Source organism: Stegostoma tigrinum, chromosome 27 (assembly GCF_030684315.1).
Source record: "Stegostoma tigrinum isolate sSteTig4 chromosome 27, sSteTig4.hap1, whole genome shotgun sequence".
Lineage (NCBI taxonomy): Eukaryota > Metazoa > Chordata > Chondrichthyes > Orectolobiformes > Stegostomatidae > Stegostoma > Stegostoma tigrinum.
In genome coordinates this window covers 23,249,695-23,269,401 of record NC_081380.1, presented here as the reverse complement: position 1 = coordinate 23,269,401, position 19,707 = coordinate 23,249,695, and the positions used below count along the sequence as shown (strand labels likewise).

At 37.0% G+C, this 19,707-nt stretch overlaps 1 protein-coding gene across 7 annotated transcripts in view; it reads left to right on the top strand.

The window, feature by feature from the left end:
• rabgef1 (RAB guanine nucleotide exchange factor (GEF) 1) overlaps positions 1-19,707 on the top strand; it is a 45,132-nt gene that overhangs the window by 10,141 nt on the left and 15,284 nt on the right. For 5 of the 7 annotated variants that reach the window (XM_048556905.2, XM_048556904.2, XM_048556906.2 and 2 more), the window contains 6 exons: positions 1,511-1,693; positions 2,463-2,620; positions 6,368-6,478; positions 10,756-10,925; positions 13,257-13,344; positions 19,370-19,502. In XM_048556905.2, coding sequence (XP_048412862.1) covers positions 1,515-1,693; positions 2,463-2,620; positions 6,368-6,478; positions 10,756-10,925; positions 13,257-13,344; positions 19,370-19,502 — 839 coding nt within the window. In that variant the 5' untranslated portion in view covers positions 1,511-1,514. Of the gene's footprint in view, positions 1-1,510; positions 1,694-2,462; positions 2,621-6,367; positions 6,479-10,752; positions 10,926-13,256; positions 13,345-19,369; positions 19,503-19,707 lie in introns of all 7 variants that reach the window. The other 2 variants (XM_048556910.2, XM_048556909.2) reach the window with 2 other exon arrangements.

Genomic DNA, 19,707 nt, shown 5'->3' with positions numbered 1-19,707 from the left:
TTGAAAATACGTTGTGAGCACCCGAATTGAATCATTTATACCAAAAAGCAGTACAGTTAGTAGGCCAAGAAACAGTTTTGTTTTGTTACCAAGACACGAAGTTTTGAATTTAGCCAATCAATTTGAACCAGGCACTTAGATACCAAAAACTAATTAAATTTAAATCTGATGGTTTTGACAACATAGGACAAATCCTAGTTCAATAAATTGATACGTCATCGAGGGTATAAAAGAAGAGGACAGTTGGTCAAAGATGGGAGAGCTAACTGCCACCTGCCAGAGTTAATAGCCATCAACTCTCGAGAGAAACACTGGCTGTCACAGAGTTCTCTAAGCCTTAGAGAAAGTGCCATCTGAAAACCAAAGGTACTGATGATACTTCTAGTTAATATACCTGACAGAAGAATCAATGGAAAAGGCACCGCACATTCGGAGGGCACAATGGTTGGCTTTAATTTCGAGACTCTAAATTTATTGTTTTTATTCTATTATTTTAAGTAGAGATTGTATTTATTGGAACAGCATACCAATAGAATCTTGTTTTATTCGGGATATAGTTAGTAGTTAGGGATTTATTTCATTTATTAATTTAGTTAATTTGTTCACTGTTAGATTTAGATAAATAAATTGGTTTCTTGTTGATTGTAAAGTGAGTGTCAGGGGTTTTTTTTTTAACCACTAGAAGTTGCTGAAAGGCAGGTTACATCACTTTTCATACTCCCTTTACAGATTATATGGTGAGGTGCTCCTGTTTGGGTGTTTAAGTTTTAGTTCTCAGAGGGGTTCAACTCCACTTTTTAACAAAAGTGATCTGATAATTAGATCAATTTCTGAAGTGCTGTGCTGTGATGCCCTTTTTTGTGTCAGATCTTTTGTACACTGTACTCTAACCATGACGGTATCACTCTGAAGACGGGTGGAGAAGTCATAAGATTTCTGCAGTGAAAGCTTCCAGGGAGCTTTCAGCCATCGGACATAGTTTGTGCTTGGGCTTCAACTGTGCTGATGAAGTTATGGTTGTTTGTAAACTTGGGCGCTCAATGTTACCAGTGATGTGCAAAGCCCTATGCCAAGGAGATGTTGGACTCTCTTGTTTTTCTATCATTGGCCAAAGGATATATGGTAGGTCTGTTATGCAGCAGAAATCCTATGCAAAAATGTCCTCCTTCAAGCTGGCATATACCCTTTTTAAGACTCAGATGTGCGGATCCCACCTCTGCGTTGTCCTCCAAATTACCCAAAGTGTCATTGCCTGAGATGGTGACTACAGGTGTAAGAGCAAGCATATTCATTACTCTAAATTTTAATCATTTTTAGAGCTGTGTCCTGAATTTGCAAGCTTTTCATTTTTAATAGAACTACAAGAAAAATTTTGTTGATTGTATTATTTGAAGAATTAGTAAATTATTTAATGACATCTGTCAGTTTTACGTAACTGTTTTGTGCAGAGTTGGTCTTTCTTTCAGACTTCAGTTTGTCTTTATTGTAACTTTGTTTTGTTTCCCATTAGAATTATGAGCTTGAAATCGGAACGTAGAGGAATTCATGTAGACCAGTCAGAGCTACTGTGTAAGAAAGGGTGTGGTTACTATGGAAATCCTGCTTGGCAAGGTTTTTGTTCCAAGTGTTGGAGAGAAGAGTACAGCAAAGCAAGACAGCGACAAATTCAGGAAGACTGGGAGCTTGCAGAACGGTAGTGCTACTGCTTTGCTTGTTTTGCACCCTACTAGCAAATCCTTTACACATTCCATGACTGACCATGTGCAGAAATCCTTTTTTGTCAACTATGGCACCTGTCAGTCTTGCTCATTACTTTTGTTCATCCATAATGTGTATTTTTTAAAAATCAATTCCTTGAGTACTGAGATATTGGGGGGAAAATGCCGAATGTGATATGGTTCTGTGCCACATAGAGCAAGTGTTATGGGTCTGGAACCCATATTATGCTGAGGCTTATGGAATGGTAACAAATGCTAACAAAAAACAAAATTGAGTGGATATAATGCATTCCACCTTGTACGAAATGTAATTTGAGCATTTTGAGCACCAGGGACAACTCTTCTTTTGCATTATTGGCTTAAGTTATTAAGTAGCTAAGTTTCGAGACTAATGTTCCCATTGAATTTGTGCAGCTTTTCTTTGATTTTGCTTTCTCCTGTATATTTTTTTCAATTGGCGTCTCTTTTTGGTTTTGCTTCCTTCCTAAGGAATTCTTGGACATTGCTTATTTCTTTCCTCATGTCCGTAATTGAAATGTCCTTTCTATTTAATTGAAGGGGAACTTGCTGACTAATTATGTCATCGATTCAGCAACAGGTTTAATAACATTTAAAGCATGTAAAATGTATCCAAGCAGGTTAATTTGCTACATAAGATAATAGAACCGCTGCAGTATGCATTGAATATTTGCTTCTGCATTGTATACTAATCTGAAACCATTCTAAACTGTTTTGAATACAAAGTTTACAGCGTGAAGAGGAAGCTGCTTATGCTAGCAGCCAAGGGGCTCCATCACTCACCTTTTCTAAATTTGAAGAGAAAAAAACAAATGAAACAAAAAGAAAAGTCCAGACTGTCAAAAAGTTCTTCAGTCCATCATCCCGGGCTGCACCAAAGAAAGGTAAATAGCTTGTAAATGCTTGATCTGATTTCTTCTTTCTTTTCTGAGAACAACTGTCTTTAACAATTTAGCCTTGTGTTTGCCAGATATTTCTGATTGCGAGTGTTGGTGTGCTTTGCATAATTACGTGTGGAGTCATCACGTTGGCAAGAATCAGGAAGTGAAGCTATTATGGAAATTCTGAGAATGAAATTGACCAATGATATATAGGACAACTACAAGTTTACTCCCTAACTTATTTTTGATATTAATGAAAAATTAAGCAATTTATACCATTTCAGTATCATTTCAAAGTTATACCTGTTGTTCTGGATATTATGATTTTAAATATAGAACATTACAGCACAGTACAAGCCCTTCGGCCCCCGATGTTGTGCCAACCTGTCATACCGATCTGAAGCCCATCTAACCTACACCATTCCATGTACGTCCATATGCTTATCCAATGACGACTTAAATGTACCTAAAGTTGGCGAATCTACAACCGTTGCAGGCAAAGCGTTCCATTCCCTTACTACTCTCTGAGTAAAGAAACTATCTCTGACATCTGTCCTATATCTTTCACCCCTCAATTTAAAGCTATGCCCCCTCGTGCTCGCCATCACCATCCTAGGAAAAAGGCTTTTCCTATCCACCCTATCTAACCCTCTGATTATTTTATATGTTTCAATTAAGTCACCTCTCACCCTTCTTCTCTCTAATGAAAACAGCCTCAAGTCCCTCAGCCTTTCCTCGTAAGACCTTCCCTCTATACCAGGCAGCATCCTAGTAAATCTCCTCTGCACCCTTTCCAAAGCTTCCACAGCTGTCTTATAATGCGGTGACCAGAACTGTACACAATACTCCAAGTGTGGCCGCACCAGAGTTTTGTACAGCTTCACCATAACCTCTTGGTTCTGGAACTTGATCCCTCTATTAATAAAAGCTAAAACACTGTATGCCTTCTTAACAGCCCTGTCAACCTGGGTGGCAACTTTCAAGGATCTGTGTACATGGACACCGAGATCTCTCTGCTCATCTACACTACCAAGAATCTTACCATTAGCCCAGTACTTTGTCTTCCGGTTACTCCTACCAAAGTGCATCACCTCACACTTGTCTGCGTTAAACTCCATTTGCCACCTCTCAGCCCAGCTCTGCAGCTTATCTATGTCTCTCTGCAACCTACAGCATCCTTCGTCACTATCCACAACTCCACTGACCTTAGTGTCGTCTGCAAATTTACTAACCCATCCTTCTATGCCCTCATCAAGGTCATTTCTAAAAATGACCAACAGCAGTGGACCCAACACCGACCCTTGCGGTACACCACTAGTAACTGGTCTCCAGGATGAACATTTCCCATCAACTACCACCCTCTGTCGTCTTTCAGCAAGCCAATTTCCGATCCAAACTGCTATATCTCCCACAATTCCATTCCTCCGCATTTTGTACAATAGCCTAATGTGGGGAACTTTATCGAATGCCTTGCTGAAATCCATATACACCACATCAACCGGTTTACTCACATCTACCTGTTTGGTCACCTTCTCAAAGAACTCAATAAGGTTTGTGAGGCACGACCCACCCATCACAAAACCGTGCTGACTATCCCTTATCAATTTATTCTTTTCTAGATGTTTATAAATCCTATCCCTTATAACCTTTTCCAACACTTTACCAACAACTGAGGTAAGGCTCATTGGTCTATAATTACCAGGGTTGTCTCTACTCCCCTTCCTGAACAGGGGAACCACATTTGCTATCCTCCAGTTGTCTGGCACTATTCCTGTAGACAATGACGAGCTAAAGATCAATGTCAAAGGCTCGGCAATCTCCTCCCTGGCTTCCCAGAGGATCCTAGGATAAATCCCATCCGGCCCAGGGCACTTATCTATCTTCACCCTCTGTAGGATTTCTAGTACCTCTTCCTTGTGAACCTCAATCCCACCTGGTCTAGTAGCCTGTATCTCAGTATTCTCCTCGACAACATTGTCGTTTTCTAGAGTGAATACTGTTGGAAAAGATGGTTCTCGTTTACATAATCCATCCGTAAATGTTTTACTGCAATGTTCATTTTGTTTTTGAGATTTGTTATTTGATTACCTTCCAGTTCTATAATATGTAATATAATATAATGTAGCTGATTTTAACAAGCATTCTGAAAATTGGTACTGTATTTCTTTATTTCTCATTTGTGGAGTGTGCTGAGTATTTTGCATGTACGTCAGATTTCTAGCATCTATGTAATTTCTTTTACTGTCTGTGATCAGCACCAATATAAAGTAGCTATTGAGATGTACACAGCTAAAAAAAAGTCTGTGGTGGAAAACTACTTCAGAGAAAGTGATTCCACCACTGGTGCAACTTGCCTCCCTGCTCCATGCTAAACAATGTGAATTTAGTAATGTAACTGGACAAAATCTAGCTTTATCTGGTGCTTCAAGTTCCTCCCTGTTTTCTGCCCAGAGGCACATTTATTCTGTTTCCAATTGAATTACATTTTCTGTCTGTTATATGTAATCCCCAAAAAAGTTTCAACTTGCTCCCCTCACTACTGCCACCAATGTTGTCTCCTCAGGATGAGGAATGTTACTATTTAGGATTTACATACTTTGCATTACATATGCCCAGTGGTGACAGAACAAATGCTTCTGTTGGCTTTCTCATCATCTTGAGGGCTGCCTTGGTTGTATTTCACTTTCAGGCAGTTGTAGGCAAATGACCATGAATAAGATTGTTCCAGGGAAGCTGGATGGTGCGGTGATTTCTTTCAGTTCTACATTTAAATCCAGTTTCTTGCACTGAAGATTAAAATCTCTTCAGCTGACTAAAAAGAATTTATGTTAAATTAGTTTTGACAGCTTCCATTCAGATCTTAGTTGATGTCTGCACTGTTACTCATTTGGCATAAATCAGCTGACTCGGTTACTGAGGCCATAGGATGTCTAGCATTTAAAGCCAATATACTTTGTTTAAAAAAAACTGGAACAAACTTTCCTAGTTTGTAAGCTAAAAGTTATATGAATGATTTAACTTTTCACTTAGCACACTCAGTTATCTGTACATTGTAAGATACGTTCCATTGTAAGACAAGATTCACAACACAGTCTGAAATTAGGCCCAATTTTGCTTATTATGCTTTACTTGTATTTATTATACCTTTTCAATGGATTTCCTATTTTCTAATGTCTAAATACAAGTTGAAAAAAAATAAGTGGTCTGTTTAAAAACTTAATCCTGTGGCTGGAAAATTCCTCAATTGTTCCTATCCCAGCTGCATGATTGGGCAATGAAAAGCCTATTTGTATGCAAAATTGGTGTCCAACATTTTTCTCGCAAAGTAGCCCTATTGGTTTGGCAGCAACTCTGAGTAATTTTCCAGTCGATATAATTAAGGAGGCCATTTTTTTTGAATAGCGGCTAGATGTATTTTGATCTCCAAATTGTAATGCTGCTGTTTTCCTCAACTAATGAGAGCTCTCCAGTGGAAATTACATTTAATGGAATAAGAAATGAGAGCATAAGCAAGAGGAAAATAAGTCTATTACATAATTTCATACTTCTCAGCGTCATCCAGTCACTTGGCACAGGATGAGGGTATTGAACAGCTGTTGGTATCTAATTTTCATTCTTTGTCTTGCACTGTATGATCATGGACTGAATAATTACATGCTTTTTTTAATGACTTGTTTTTCCCATTCGTGCTATTCTCCCATTTGTCTCTTGCTTTATCTTCTTTTTTGCATTTGCATTCGGTGAATCAAGACAGAGTTCTTAAGCATGGATTAGGTGGGAGGGAATGCAATGCGGATAACATTCTTAGGGATTTGAAGGAAATTTTTACTCCACCATGGGAGCTGGCATCTCCTACTGAAGGTAATGCAGCATAGCCACAAAGCTGCCTGTCTACGCTGACTGGTATTGTGAATTACCTTTGCTTGGGTAATTGGGGTTACTTTTACTGCCCATAGTTGTGGAACAACTAAATTGGTAACTTTATTCAAATCAAACTTTTAATTCATAACTAGTTTTTGCCTTCTTGTGAGGAGAAATGAGATGTCATTGATTTGAATTCTAATATACAAAAAAAGTCATTCAGAAGGGCAATTTAAAATTTTATTCCTCAAACCATTATATAAAAACTAAAATACCTTTTTTTTTTACATTTACATCATTCCCAAGTGTCATAAAGTTACTTGGGACCAAGTCTAGTATTGATTTCATTATTGGATTGCTCAACCCACAGCCCGAGAGTTTCTGTTCTTTTGCAGACAGCTGTGTTTTTTTTTTTGCAACCCATCCTGGAAGAGCATAATGAGCTGTTCCTTCTCCATTTGGTGAAATACTGCCCTGATCTTATCAAAAGCTTGTTCTGTTTTGAAATCCTGTCACTTGATGGCAGACTATTAGAGCACAAATATGTCATGTTCCGATAGTGTCAGATCTGACCACTGATTTGTATCTTTGCTAACTGGTGGAAATGAAACTGCTAGTTTCGATAAGACTATTTCAGGACAGTTAATCTGAAGCATGAAGTCTTTTATTGATTTTTTTAAAAAAAAAATATTGAATAAGTTGAAATTATTCTTGATTTTGTTTTCTCTTTTATACTTGCATGGGCATATACTAAGCAAAACCAAAAGTCAGAATAAACTACTTTGAGTTTACCTATATTTCGAATCAACCTGTTCAGAGATGTTATTACGTTCCTTTGGAGCAGATGGTTCTTGAAAACGGGCCTTTCCGGTCCAGTAGTAGGGATATTACCACTGTGTCGCAACCTACTTAACTCTTTTTATTTAACCTGTTTTTCCAATCAACTTGTTTAGGGATGTTACTATGTACCTCTGAAGCAGGTGGGATTTGAATCCAGGCCTCTTGGTCCAGGAGTAGGGACACTACCACTGCACCACCGTTTATTTGATTTTATCGTTATTCCATGTTTGCTTCAAATGAGACTTATTTTGTATATTTGCTTTTCAATTTGAAACAACTATGGCTACTAAAAATTGAATCCCTGGTGTCTCTGTTTTAAAATGTATATTTTTACATAAAATATACATATCTATTTTCTTCCTTAATCCTAAACGTGTTGCTTGTAGAATAGATAGCTTAGTCAGATGATTTTTTTTGTGAACGATACCAAGATGACTAAAATTATTGCATTATAATGTAGTATAATCAAGTTTATTGAAGCATAAGCTGAATTTAGAAAAATGTAAATTAAATTTCCTATACAGGATATCTAAGCTCTTGGGTATTAATAGGCAACATATTCTTTAAAGATGGGTTATGTTGCTGCATTTATTCATAACAGCAAATTATCTAATTTTATCCTGGGTGAAGGAGTTACCTCATGAGGAGAGGTCAGCCATGTAATTATTGGAATTTTGAAGAAGAGAGGTAATGTTATTGAAACACAAAATCCTAAGGAGATTTAACAGGATGAATGTTAAGCAGGTGTTTTCACCTTTTAAGGAGAGACTAGAACAAGGGAACAAATTTAGAAATAAGGGCTGTCTCACTGTAAAGTAGAACATGTTGAGAATTATTGAAGTTATGACTTGAGTTGAATAGTTTGTGCTGCTTTGCATTAATCGGATTTATGGAAAGCTAGTTAATTATTCTTTTGAAAGGTTTTAAACATAATCTTGCAGTCATGTTTATATAACAAAATATGTAACGTACATTTTGCCGATAATTTTCCAGTAAAATCTAATGTTATGAGCTCCTGTAAATGTCTAGTGTAGCTGGCTAGTGATTGATCTTTACTTCAGAGATTTGAATCCAGCCCACACTCCAATGTCATTGCTGGCTGTAAAGGTTTCTTGTAACATGAATTGGCCAGAACAAATCCAGTCCCTAATGAGTATGGATCACAGTATAAATTGTCCCTTGAGAAGGTCAGAGGATACCTAGTGTGGGAGGATGACAGTGGTGCAAGTGCACTAATAAGACCCAACTGAAATTTGGTTATAGTATGTGTAAGTGATAAACACAGTAGATTAAATTTCATTTTGGAGGCTGAAAAGCAGCATTTTAACCTGGTGAGCAAATTGTATAATGCAAATTCTGCATTTTTGCAAAGCTACTTTCATCTTGGTGTGAATTTCTTGCTTGTTTTTCATATACATGATGTGGGAGATGTGTGCTGCTTTTTCTGTTTTCATTGTGCCTTGTGTCATTTAGTACTCTCTTGCTCCTCACTTCACTGCAGTATTTTGCTGGTGAATTGCAAGGTAGGTGCCAATCAATTTAGCATAGGGCTCAAAATTGTTATGAAACCGGCAATACAGTTTTATTTGTATTGCGATTAAATTTTTAAAAAGTAATCGTTATTGATTCAGGATATATATAGTCTGACGTGAGTTAATGACTTATTAGTCAGCAAAGTTCGAGGATAAGTTTAATTTATCGTGCAAATGTGAAAGGATAACATGTTTCTTAGGAATGGAATGTTTGCCTGTAATTTTCAATGAGAGAAAAAGGTACTGGCAAGACATGTACATTATCAAATTATCCAGCCAATAATTTCCCACAAAACACAATTGACATCTAATTTCATAAAATGCTTACAAGTATGTAACTACAAATACCGTACTATAACTGCATAGCTGATGTGATGTGGCAAAAAATTATGAACAAGTTTAATTACAAAGAAAATGAAGTGGTTAATGTGTAAATAGAGTAAATAACTGCCTTTTTGCATCTTAAACTTGAAAACAATGCAGAATTAAGTACTAATTTGTACCTAATTGTTTAACTTTAAAATTAGGAAAATAATGTTTAATTTGATTGTTCTTTTTGATCCATTTTTTTCCTTGATAGGAACCATGAGTAATCTTTTTAAAACATCTATTAAATTTAAAAACTGATTCACAGCTGCTGCAAAAGTAAAATGTAGTTGCTTGCAGCTCAGATTATTCTGCCTGTTGAAAAATGCTACATCATTGTGGGTTTAACGTGATGCTTTAGTTTTATATCATTCCCACGTTTCATACTGTCTTCAATAAAATTACTTCATATGTTCTATACATACGATACATTTCAAATTAGGCTTTCATACTGATACAATTTAAAATTTTGTGCTTTTAAAAGAAAAACATTGTACTTTGATTTTCATCCCAGGGACTAATGCCATGGTTATCTTTTGACCTGAAATTTAAATTAGTAACAGTTCTGAGCTCTTTGACTGTCATTGTTAGTAATAACTTCCTTTTTTGTAGTTATTTTTCTGTAGTAATAGAGGCCATTTAGTGGGAATTTATTTCCCGTATGTGCTGCTTGATACAGTTTATTGCTATAATTTCCAATTATTCAATTAAACATGTTACATATTCAGTATGAAATATTTTATGAATGTACCTATGTAGTGCTTTAAATGTTTTACAGCCTATATATTATTTGAAATAATTTCATTGGTGTTCCATTATATTTTTCAGCTGTAAAATGAGGGTAGAATTTGCATTTGCTGGTGGATGAGCACATAGCCTTCCTATGTCGGCTATTTTATGTTGGAAGAAACCCATTTATTTTAAACCAGTTTATAATTCAATTGAAGTATCTGATAGGAATAACATTATAACAGATTAATCTGCTAAATCTACGAGAGGTTCAATGTTTTGGCAAATATTGACTAATTCCCAAAAAAAATTTGGAATCTTTGGTACTGGAAACTACATTGACTTCTGCCGTGTGAGTTCTTTACGATGTATTTGCTCTTGATATTGTTGCGATTTCTTTGCCAACATAAAAGCAAGAAAGGAGGTGGTGTGACTTCTGAGATGTTATTATTTAATGTCCCAACAATAATTTCGGAAGTAGAAGTTGCTTTTACTCCATGATGAGTGAAACTGCTTAATCACTTATGATGACATTGTTTTAGTTTTTCTCTTGTTGCATGCTTGTCTCTCATAGCAATTAGGAAAAGTATAGATAGTATCCAGTGACAAAAGGCAAACTTTAAATAAAATCCATTGATTAAAACTGGATTTCTGAAGCAACATTACGATATTGTACTGTAGCATATTTTATACTAAAAATATAGCATTCTGTAACAAGATTACACTCCGCTTTCAGACAAACTAAGTATGAAACAAACGAAAGGTATTTGAACACTGGGTTTCTCATCTATTTTTTCTTGTCAAAAGTAGCAGACAGTCAGGAAGTTAAAGCCTCAAGTCCATCCATAAATAGGCAGACCAGCCTAGAAACAGAACGTGCATCTAAGGATTTTATTGATTTCCTTAAGATCTTTCGCAAACCTGGTCAAGATATACTAAAACAATGCAGAGGATTTATTGAGTCAATGCAACATAAAAAGGTAAAATTTGAAAGCATTTCATTTCAGCTGTGTATTGTGTAGTTGAACATAAAAAAATTAATATCCAACAACTGACCTGAAAACTCTTTATAATCTAATTCTGAGCTTACTGAAATATTATAGTAATAAATGACATTGTAATAGTTTTCATGAGGTTCATAAGGTCTGTTATAACCGCGAAACACACTGTTGGACTCCTCCACCCTGGCAAACATCCTCACATAAGTAGATAGCTCAAACTGCATTTCTCCACTCTGTTTCCATGTCCATTCAACCATTTTACATTTGTCCATGTATCTAATTTGGTGTTGAATGCAAACATACTTTGGACTTCAACCTCTAACTTTGGAGTGAATTTTTCTTGCTTTCAGGTCTAAATCTTATATTTAAATGCATTTCTGTAGCCCAGTGTTCCCAGTGGAGGAGTCAGGAACAATCTGCTTTTGTCTATGCTGTTCATTTTTTTTTATATTTAAACCTTTATTTCATATTATTCTTGTTCTGATGAACGGAAGCAGATTTTATTTCTATTTGAATTTTGTAATGCCAAAGTACTTCGTAAAGAAACTGCATTCTTCACTCTTGAAAGCTTAAACATTCTTCCTGTACTGTGGAGTCCAGGGTTGCAGACAGTTGTGTTTGGGTATGTTCAATATTAACTATAAGTTTATACAACATTGGCTTTGAGTAAATAACAGATTCCTGTTTGATCTCGGTAGAATTACTGCCCCCAATGAATGTAACTAAGCAGTATAAAAGTTCCAGTACTCTATTCTTGTGATTTGTAATAAATGAACAGAGTTCTAAATGTGAAGAAAGGAATTAGACTGAAAGGAAAAGGAACCCATATAAGGACTTTTGCAGTGTTGTGACTGATGTAATATGAGGGAACATAGCAATCAAATTCTGCACAATCAAGTCCAACAACTAATACAGAGATATATGATCATATAATAAGTGTTAGTGAAAGTGTTTGAGGAACCATAATAGGCTATAAGAGAATTCTTGTACTTCTCTTTGAGTAGGTATATCTTTTACATCCACCAGTGCAGGAAGACTGGATTAAATATCTCAGTTGAAAGACAAGGTTGCAGCACGCCCTCAGTGCTACATGGCTTAACAATTTGGATTGTGTGCTCAAGTCTATGCAATTGGCCTTGCACCCGCAATCTTCTGTCTTGGAGGTGGGGTGTAATCACTGAGCAGTGGTCAATGCCAAAAGCTGTTTGTTAATTTAATCATTATAACTTCTCACAAACTACTGCAAGAAAATTTTAAATCTTGCCAAAACAATGAAGGATGGTAGCTGTACCAATTAAAATCTGAGTTTACAACATCTCAACAATTAACATAGCATCTTCCAGCGCAGATGGAGGCGATTTGATTCATCATGTCTTTTGTGAACTCTCTGAAAGTTGTCCATTCAATCTTTAAAAAAAAGACCCTATGCTTTGTCTGCATCCTTTTATTTTTGTCCTAAATGAAGCAATTATAAATCCTGCTTTGATTGCTGTGTCAGGTAGGGTATTCCATATCTTGAGTGCACAATGCAAAATATTTACTTTTCCCAACATTTTCCTTTTTATGTTTTGCTAAATATCTTGTCTGGTTATAACTTTACTGACCAGTTCGCCTTGTCAAACACCTCTACAGTTAAATCTTTGTTGTCATGAAAAGTGCAATTTTTAAAAAATTGTTTTCTCTATATGCAAAGAGGAGTCTACCATCTTGTGTTTTAGTAAATCTCTTCCACACTGCCTTCACCGTCTTGAAATTCATGCTGTACTAAGGGAATCAAAAATGGACCAGAATTAATTTTGTCCAAGATAATGGTTATGTAAAGCTCTATGTCTTAAGAGGAGTCTCCAATATTAAAATAATAAGTACTGCAGTAGTAATGCTACCATTTAAAATTTGCAGAATGTTGTGAAACTTCCAATTCTCAATAGTGGAATTCACATTGATTTTCATGCCAGTGAGTGCCCCTGCCTGTATCTCAGTACAGAAAATTTCATCCACGCCTTATCGCCTTCTATTCATCTTGACTCCCTATTTTCTATTATACTCTCTTACCCCATAATTTCAGTAACACACTCATTACATGCTTTTCAGAAAATAGTTGTTTTTTTTCCTTCGCAAATTCTTTTTACATGTTGATATCTCTTATTGTGACACTAATTTTACTTTCTTTTTAACTATTAAGGCACTACAGCATTGCAAGTTATTCCATTTGTTACTGTAAATCTGTGGTTATTTTTCAATTTTACCAGAAATAAATTCGTTGCTGGTATTTGACTAAAGTTGTTTATATTTGAACTTCTTCATCCTTAGGAATTGAGCATTGAGGAACAATCTGAGTGTGTCCAGGACTTCTATCAAAACACGGTTGACCGACTGCAGACCCACTCCAGTTTTAAAGGTACCTTGCTCTGAGCAACTTTGTTTTTTTTAAAATATACTGGTACGGATATAAAATTGACATTTTGATATTACATGCTTTTATATGTACTCTGAATTTAAATCAATATTTTTGAGCACTCTTGTGGCAGTCACCGTGGTATTTAAACTTGCACAAAAGCAAGTTTAGAAGAATTCAACAATATCTTAATTCAACACCGTTCCATTCAACTTAAAGACACACCGCACAATATTGTACTGATTTCTTAGACACTACGTTGTTTAAATTAGCACAAGAAAATAGCCATAAGTTGCCAGCAAAAGTTTATTTTTCTCAAAAAAAAACCATATTTCTATGAAAAATCCATCAATCTACACACTGGTGAGGCAACTGCTCATGTATTTCCATTATGCATGTACAAAATTGGAAGCTTTTAACATTCAAACAAATGATTAGGAACATAAGCTGTTCAGGTTGCCACTGTTCAGTCAGACTGTTGGTGATCCATGTTCCCACCTATTGCCAACAACTGTATCCATTTGCTGTTCAAGAACCTGGCTACCTCTACCTTAAAAATATTTAAAGATGGTCTGCTTCTGCCACATTTTCAGGAAAAGAGTTCCAAAGATTCACAACCTTTTGAGTTCTTTTTTTCCTCTGTTTGTGTTGGTGTTGACTCCTTTTTGCAGTCACCCCTAGTTCTAGAATCTGGCAAGTGGAAACATCCTTTCTACCTCCACCCTGTAAAGGTTACTTGTGATTTTTATATCTTTCAACTAAATCGCCTCTTATTTGTGCAAACCCCAGTGGATAAAACCTTAGCCAACCCAATGTCTCCTCATTAGACGGTTCATTCACTTAAAATAGTAGTTTGGTTAACCTCTAAACTACATTCTGTGCATTTCTCTTCCCTTTTATAAGGAGATCAATACAGTACACAACATTCCAAAAGCAAAAACAAAATTTCTGGAGAAACTTAACAGGTCTGGCAGCATATGTGGAGAGAAAACAGAGTTAACATCTTGGGTCCAGTGAGGACTTCAGAATAGACCTGAAATGTTAACTCTGCTTTCTGTCCACAGATGCTGCCTGACCTGATGAGTTTCTGCAGCAGATTTTTTTTTCAGATTTCCAGCATCAGTAGTTCTGTTTTTTTTTATAAACAGTACAATTTTAAACATAAGTTCCCTGCTTTTGGTATTCACTTGCTCTCACAATAAACAATAACATTCTGTTAGCTTTCCTTATTACTTGCAGTATTACTTATGGTTTGTGACTAAGGTTGCTCAGATCTTTCTGCCTCTCGGAGCTCTGCAGTCTCTCACCGTTTAGAAAATGGTCCCTTTTTTTTTGTTCTTCCTGCCAAAATAGAGAGATTTAAATTTTCCAACATTATATGTAGCTTGGCAGATCTTTGCCCACCACAGTGGGATTCTATGTAGGTTATGTCTACTTCACAAGATAGTTTTCTGCCTAGCTTCTGTCATCCGCACATTTGGCAAACATGCCTTCAGTCCCTTCATCCAAGTCATTGATAAAATTTTTTAAAAGGTGAGGCTCCTCAACATATCCCTTACCAACCAGAAAACGATCCATTTATACCGAGTCTGTTTCCTGTTTGCTCCTGACCTTCTATCCAAACAAAAATTCTACCCTTAAAAACCGTGAACTTTTTTTCTGCAATGATCGTGGTGACATGTTATCAAATGTCTTTTGAAAATCTGAACACAGTACATCCACTGGTTCCCCTTACTCACAACACATGTTACTACTTCAATCTGTAATCAAGTGATTAAAGATGACTGCCTTTCATAAAAGCATGCAGGCACACTAGATTATTGTCAAACTTTTCTAAGTGCGCTGCCATCTCGAACAATTTGCTCCATACTTTCCTTGTGGTTGTAAGTTTTCCATCAGGTTCCTCATTTTCATTCTTTGATTTAAAGATATTTCTGAGATATTACTTGTATTCTACATAGTGAAGACTAATGCAAAATATCTGTTCAATTCATCTGTCATGTCCTTTATGTTCTATTATTAATTCCTGAGACTCGCTTTTCTCAGGCCAGTGCCCACTTTGGTAACTTTTTCAAGAAAGAATCTATAGAAACTCTATTTTTAATTATAGTTACTCTTTTATGTTGCTTGTAATCTGTTCAATCTTCTGACATGCCACCATTTCATTGTGCAATTATATGCTTTTTCTTCAAGTTTGATATTGTCTTTAATGTTTTTAGTTGATGATGGATGTTGGGCCCTCCCTTTGGAACTTTTCCTTCTTGTTGGAGTGTATCTCGTCTGCATATTCTGAAATATCCCCTTTAAATGTTTGGCTCTGCAATTCTACTGACCTTTTGTTTAGCTTTGACTTGCATTTTTTTTGGTTAGCTCTGCTCTCACTTTCATAATTGCCTTAATTACAATTTAAACCATGAGCTGCCTAGGGCACCTTCTCTATGTGGTTATAGATTGATCAAACTCATTTAAACAATACCATATCTAGTATAACTTGCTCTCTGGTTTGCTCCAAGATGCATAGTTCTAAGAAACTATCCTGAAACATGTTCTGTGAATTCCTCATCCATGCTACTTTTGCAGGTGAAGCATAGATCAAATTTCCCATGATTAATGCTGTACCTTTCTGATAAGCTTTTACTATTTCTTCCTTTTTTACTGTCTCCTCCCATGTGGTTACTAATATAGGGCTTTTATACCAATGCCATAAATGACTTTGTGTCTTTACCAATGTCACATCTGTTACCTGAAACTTTTACAGAGATAGTAGGAACTGCCGATACTGGAGAATCTGAGATAACATGGTGTGAAACTGGTCTTTACAAGCTTCAAAATCTCCCCTCTCCTGATCACATCCCAAACCAGCCCAGCTAGTCCCTGCCTCCCTAACCATTCCTCCCATCTCAAGCCCCACCCCCATCTCCGACCCACCAACCTCATCCCGCCTCCTTGACCTGTCTGTCCTCCCTGGACTGACCTATCCCTTCCCTAATTCCCCATCTACATTCACCTTCACTGGCTCTAACCCTGCCTCTTTGTCCCACCTGTCTCCTCTCAGCTTATCTTCTCCTTTATCCATCTTCTATCCACCTCCCCCCTCCCTATTTATTTCACAATCCCAGTGCCGCCCTCCTCCCCCATTTCTGAAGAAGGGTCTCGACCCGAAACGTCAACTTTCCTGCTCCTCTGATGCTGCTTGGCCCACTGTGTTCATCCAGCTTCACACCATTTTACCTAAACCTCCTAGTTTCCTGAAATTGAGTCATTCTTTTCTATTGGACTAGCTAACACCATATTAATAGAGCCACTCCTCTTTTTCTACACTTCGGACCTTCCAAAATCCTTCAAAATGCAGCCTCCAAACTGTCATCTTGCAGCTGTGTCTCTCTAATGGCTATTGGATTGTACTCATTTGTGCTGTCACTTGTCTGTTTTGTTTTGAATGCCAAGTATATTCATTTACAAAGCCTTTAACTTTATCCTGTTAGTTTTGTGATCCATAGTCATATCTGTGGATTCACTCAAAAATAGTACAGTTATGGAGTATTTATTACTTTCCAAATTAATACATATCTCTCATGAGATTTGTATTCTCCAAGGGCCCCGTCTGTCTTCAGTTTCCTAAACTTTATGTATGCCCCCATTTTCGTTTTGACTAAGTTCTTAATTTCTCTTGTCATCCAAGATTCCCAAATCTTGCCATCCTTATCCTTCATTTTCACGAGTAGATGATGGTCCTGAACTCGGATCAACTGGCCTTTAAAAGATTCCCACCATGCCGTATGTGGATTTACACTCATACAGCTTAATATTGTGGTAACTAGCCTTTCCCAGTTTAGTATTTTCACACAAGGACTACGTGTAGCCTAATTCATAAGTGACTTAAAACTTACTGAATTATGGTCACTATTCCAGAAATGCTCCTCCACTGAAACTTCAGTCACTTGATTGGGTTCATTCTCCAATACCAGATCTAGTAGGACTCCATTCCTATTTGGATAAATTTCCCTGCATCCAAGCCCCTGGCACAAAGCAGGTCTCAGTCAATATAGAGAAAGTTAAAATCATAGCACAACAACCGTTTTGTTATTATGTTTTCCATAATCTATCCGCTTCTCCATTCTTCTCTCACCTGACTGTTGGGACATCTGTAGTACAGTCCTATTGAAGTGATGGCACCATTCCTATTCCTGAACTCTACCTCTATGACCTTGCTGGATGAGATGTCCAAGGTGTTCTCCCTTAGTAACACAACTCCCCCACCTCTTTTACATCTCTCTTTATCAGGCCAGAAATACCTAAATCCCAGAATGTTAAGCTGCTGATCTTGCCCCTCTCTTAACCAATCTGTACGATAGTGACAACATCATAGTTATATGTATTACTGCAAGCTCTAAGTTAATCTGCTTAACTTGTCTTACTCCTTGTATTAGAACAGATTACACTTCAATCCACCGGTCCCCCTGTGTTCAGTAACTTCCCTCATCTGTTCTTCCTTTTAGTCTTACTGGCCTTCGTCTCAGATTCCACCGTAGTCTTGCCGAGTTGTGGGACACCCCCCCACCAGCCACACTAGTTTAAATCTGAGATTACAACCCTTGAGGGCCTTCTTTGCAAATTCCTACCCCACTCCCTGAACTCTTTGCAGATCCTCCTCTCTCTTTCTGCCTGTGTCATGGCTAACAATGTGCATCTATCTCTGGTTGCTTATGCTCCCACTTCAGAATATCCTGTGATCATGCAGAGACGTAATTGACCCTGGCACCAGGGAAGCAGCAAACTATCTTGGAGTCCCACATGTGGCCATAGAAAACCTATCTGTGTCCTTGACTAGACAGTCCCCTATCACTACTGCTCACCTACACTTCGACCCTCCCTGTCGTACAGCAGTACCAGTCATGGTGCCACTGATCTGGCAGCTGCTTTCTCCTGAGAAGTCATCTCCCAACAGTTTCCAAAACAGTGTACCTGTTTGAGTGGGAAATGACTCCAAGGGACTCCTGTGCTGTTTGCCCACATTTACTCATCTTCCTGGTGATCACCGAACTCCTCACTGTCTATGTAGCCCTTAATAGTGGTTTGACCAGATTGCTAAATGTGCTATCCACAACATTCTCAGCATCGTGAATGCGTTGTAGTGAGTCCATCCACACCTCCAGGTGCTCCATGTGGTAAATAAGGAGCTGTAGCTGAATACACTTCGTGCATATGTCGTCACCATGGACACTACTACCTGACAACTGTCCTGTGCACACTTTTTCTTCTTTAACTTAACTTCTGTCTCCTTCTTCCAGGGAGTTCTAGGTTTGATTATCTTTGTATTTCCTCAAAAGGGAAAACTCTTTTATGCCTGAACTATCTCTAAAGATAACCCATTGTTCAGCTACTGTTTCTCCCATCAACCTCTGGTTCTGGTCTGTCCAGCCCAGGTCTTGATCCATTGAAGTCTGCTCATCTCAGTTTGATGATTATTACTCTAAGTTGACCATTGGCATTTTCAACCACTATTTTAATCTGTTTTACACAATTATCACCTTCCCCTAAATGTTTATCCACTGTCAATTGATCCACCTCTTGCTAAGAGAAATTGTAGTTATTCGCTAAGAATAATCAAAATGAGATAAGAAAACTGCCAAGGCTTTGCTTTTTTTATCTACCCTTCGGAACAAGTAATATTCCTCAACCTTGTCTGCGAGGATTTGGAAATAAAAAGTAATTCTTGTCAGTTTTTGTAGCTAACTGTTTCAGTGCTGGATTTTCAATTAGAAGGAATTGTACAGGGCTGTATCTTTAACATTGTTTCCATCATAAGGTGATTGTTTTTGTAAGTCAGTGTTCATTTTAGATTTCTTCAGTTACAGTTGCAACAAAATCACAAGTCATTTACTGTTCATATGCAAAATATTCACATTATAGAAATTCAGGTTTGCAATACTCACTAGCCTTCATTTGGGTTGTGCAGGTTTGTTACCTGCTGCTAAAATTATCTTTACCCTGCAAGCATGTCTTATACATTTAATTACTATTCCAGGTTCCTCTGAACGGATAGAAAAATTGATGGACCAGATTGAAAACTACATCATGACACGACTATACAAAAATGTGTTTTGCCCAGAGACAACTGATGATGAGAAAAAAGACCTTGCAATTCAGAAAAGAATCAGGTAAGGATACTTTGGATATTCATAAGTTTCAAGTGCATTAGACATCAAGTGAAAGAGTATAAACAGAAAGAATGTGTTAAAGCCTTCTGCCTGTTTTGAATTTCATTGGATAGTTCCCTTGCTTTCTCCAAGGCAATAACTTGACCAATTAGAGTTGACTGATATTAATATAAATTAATGTCATTTGACATTTGGTACTTTTGCA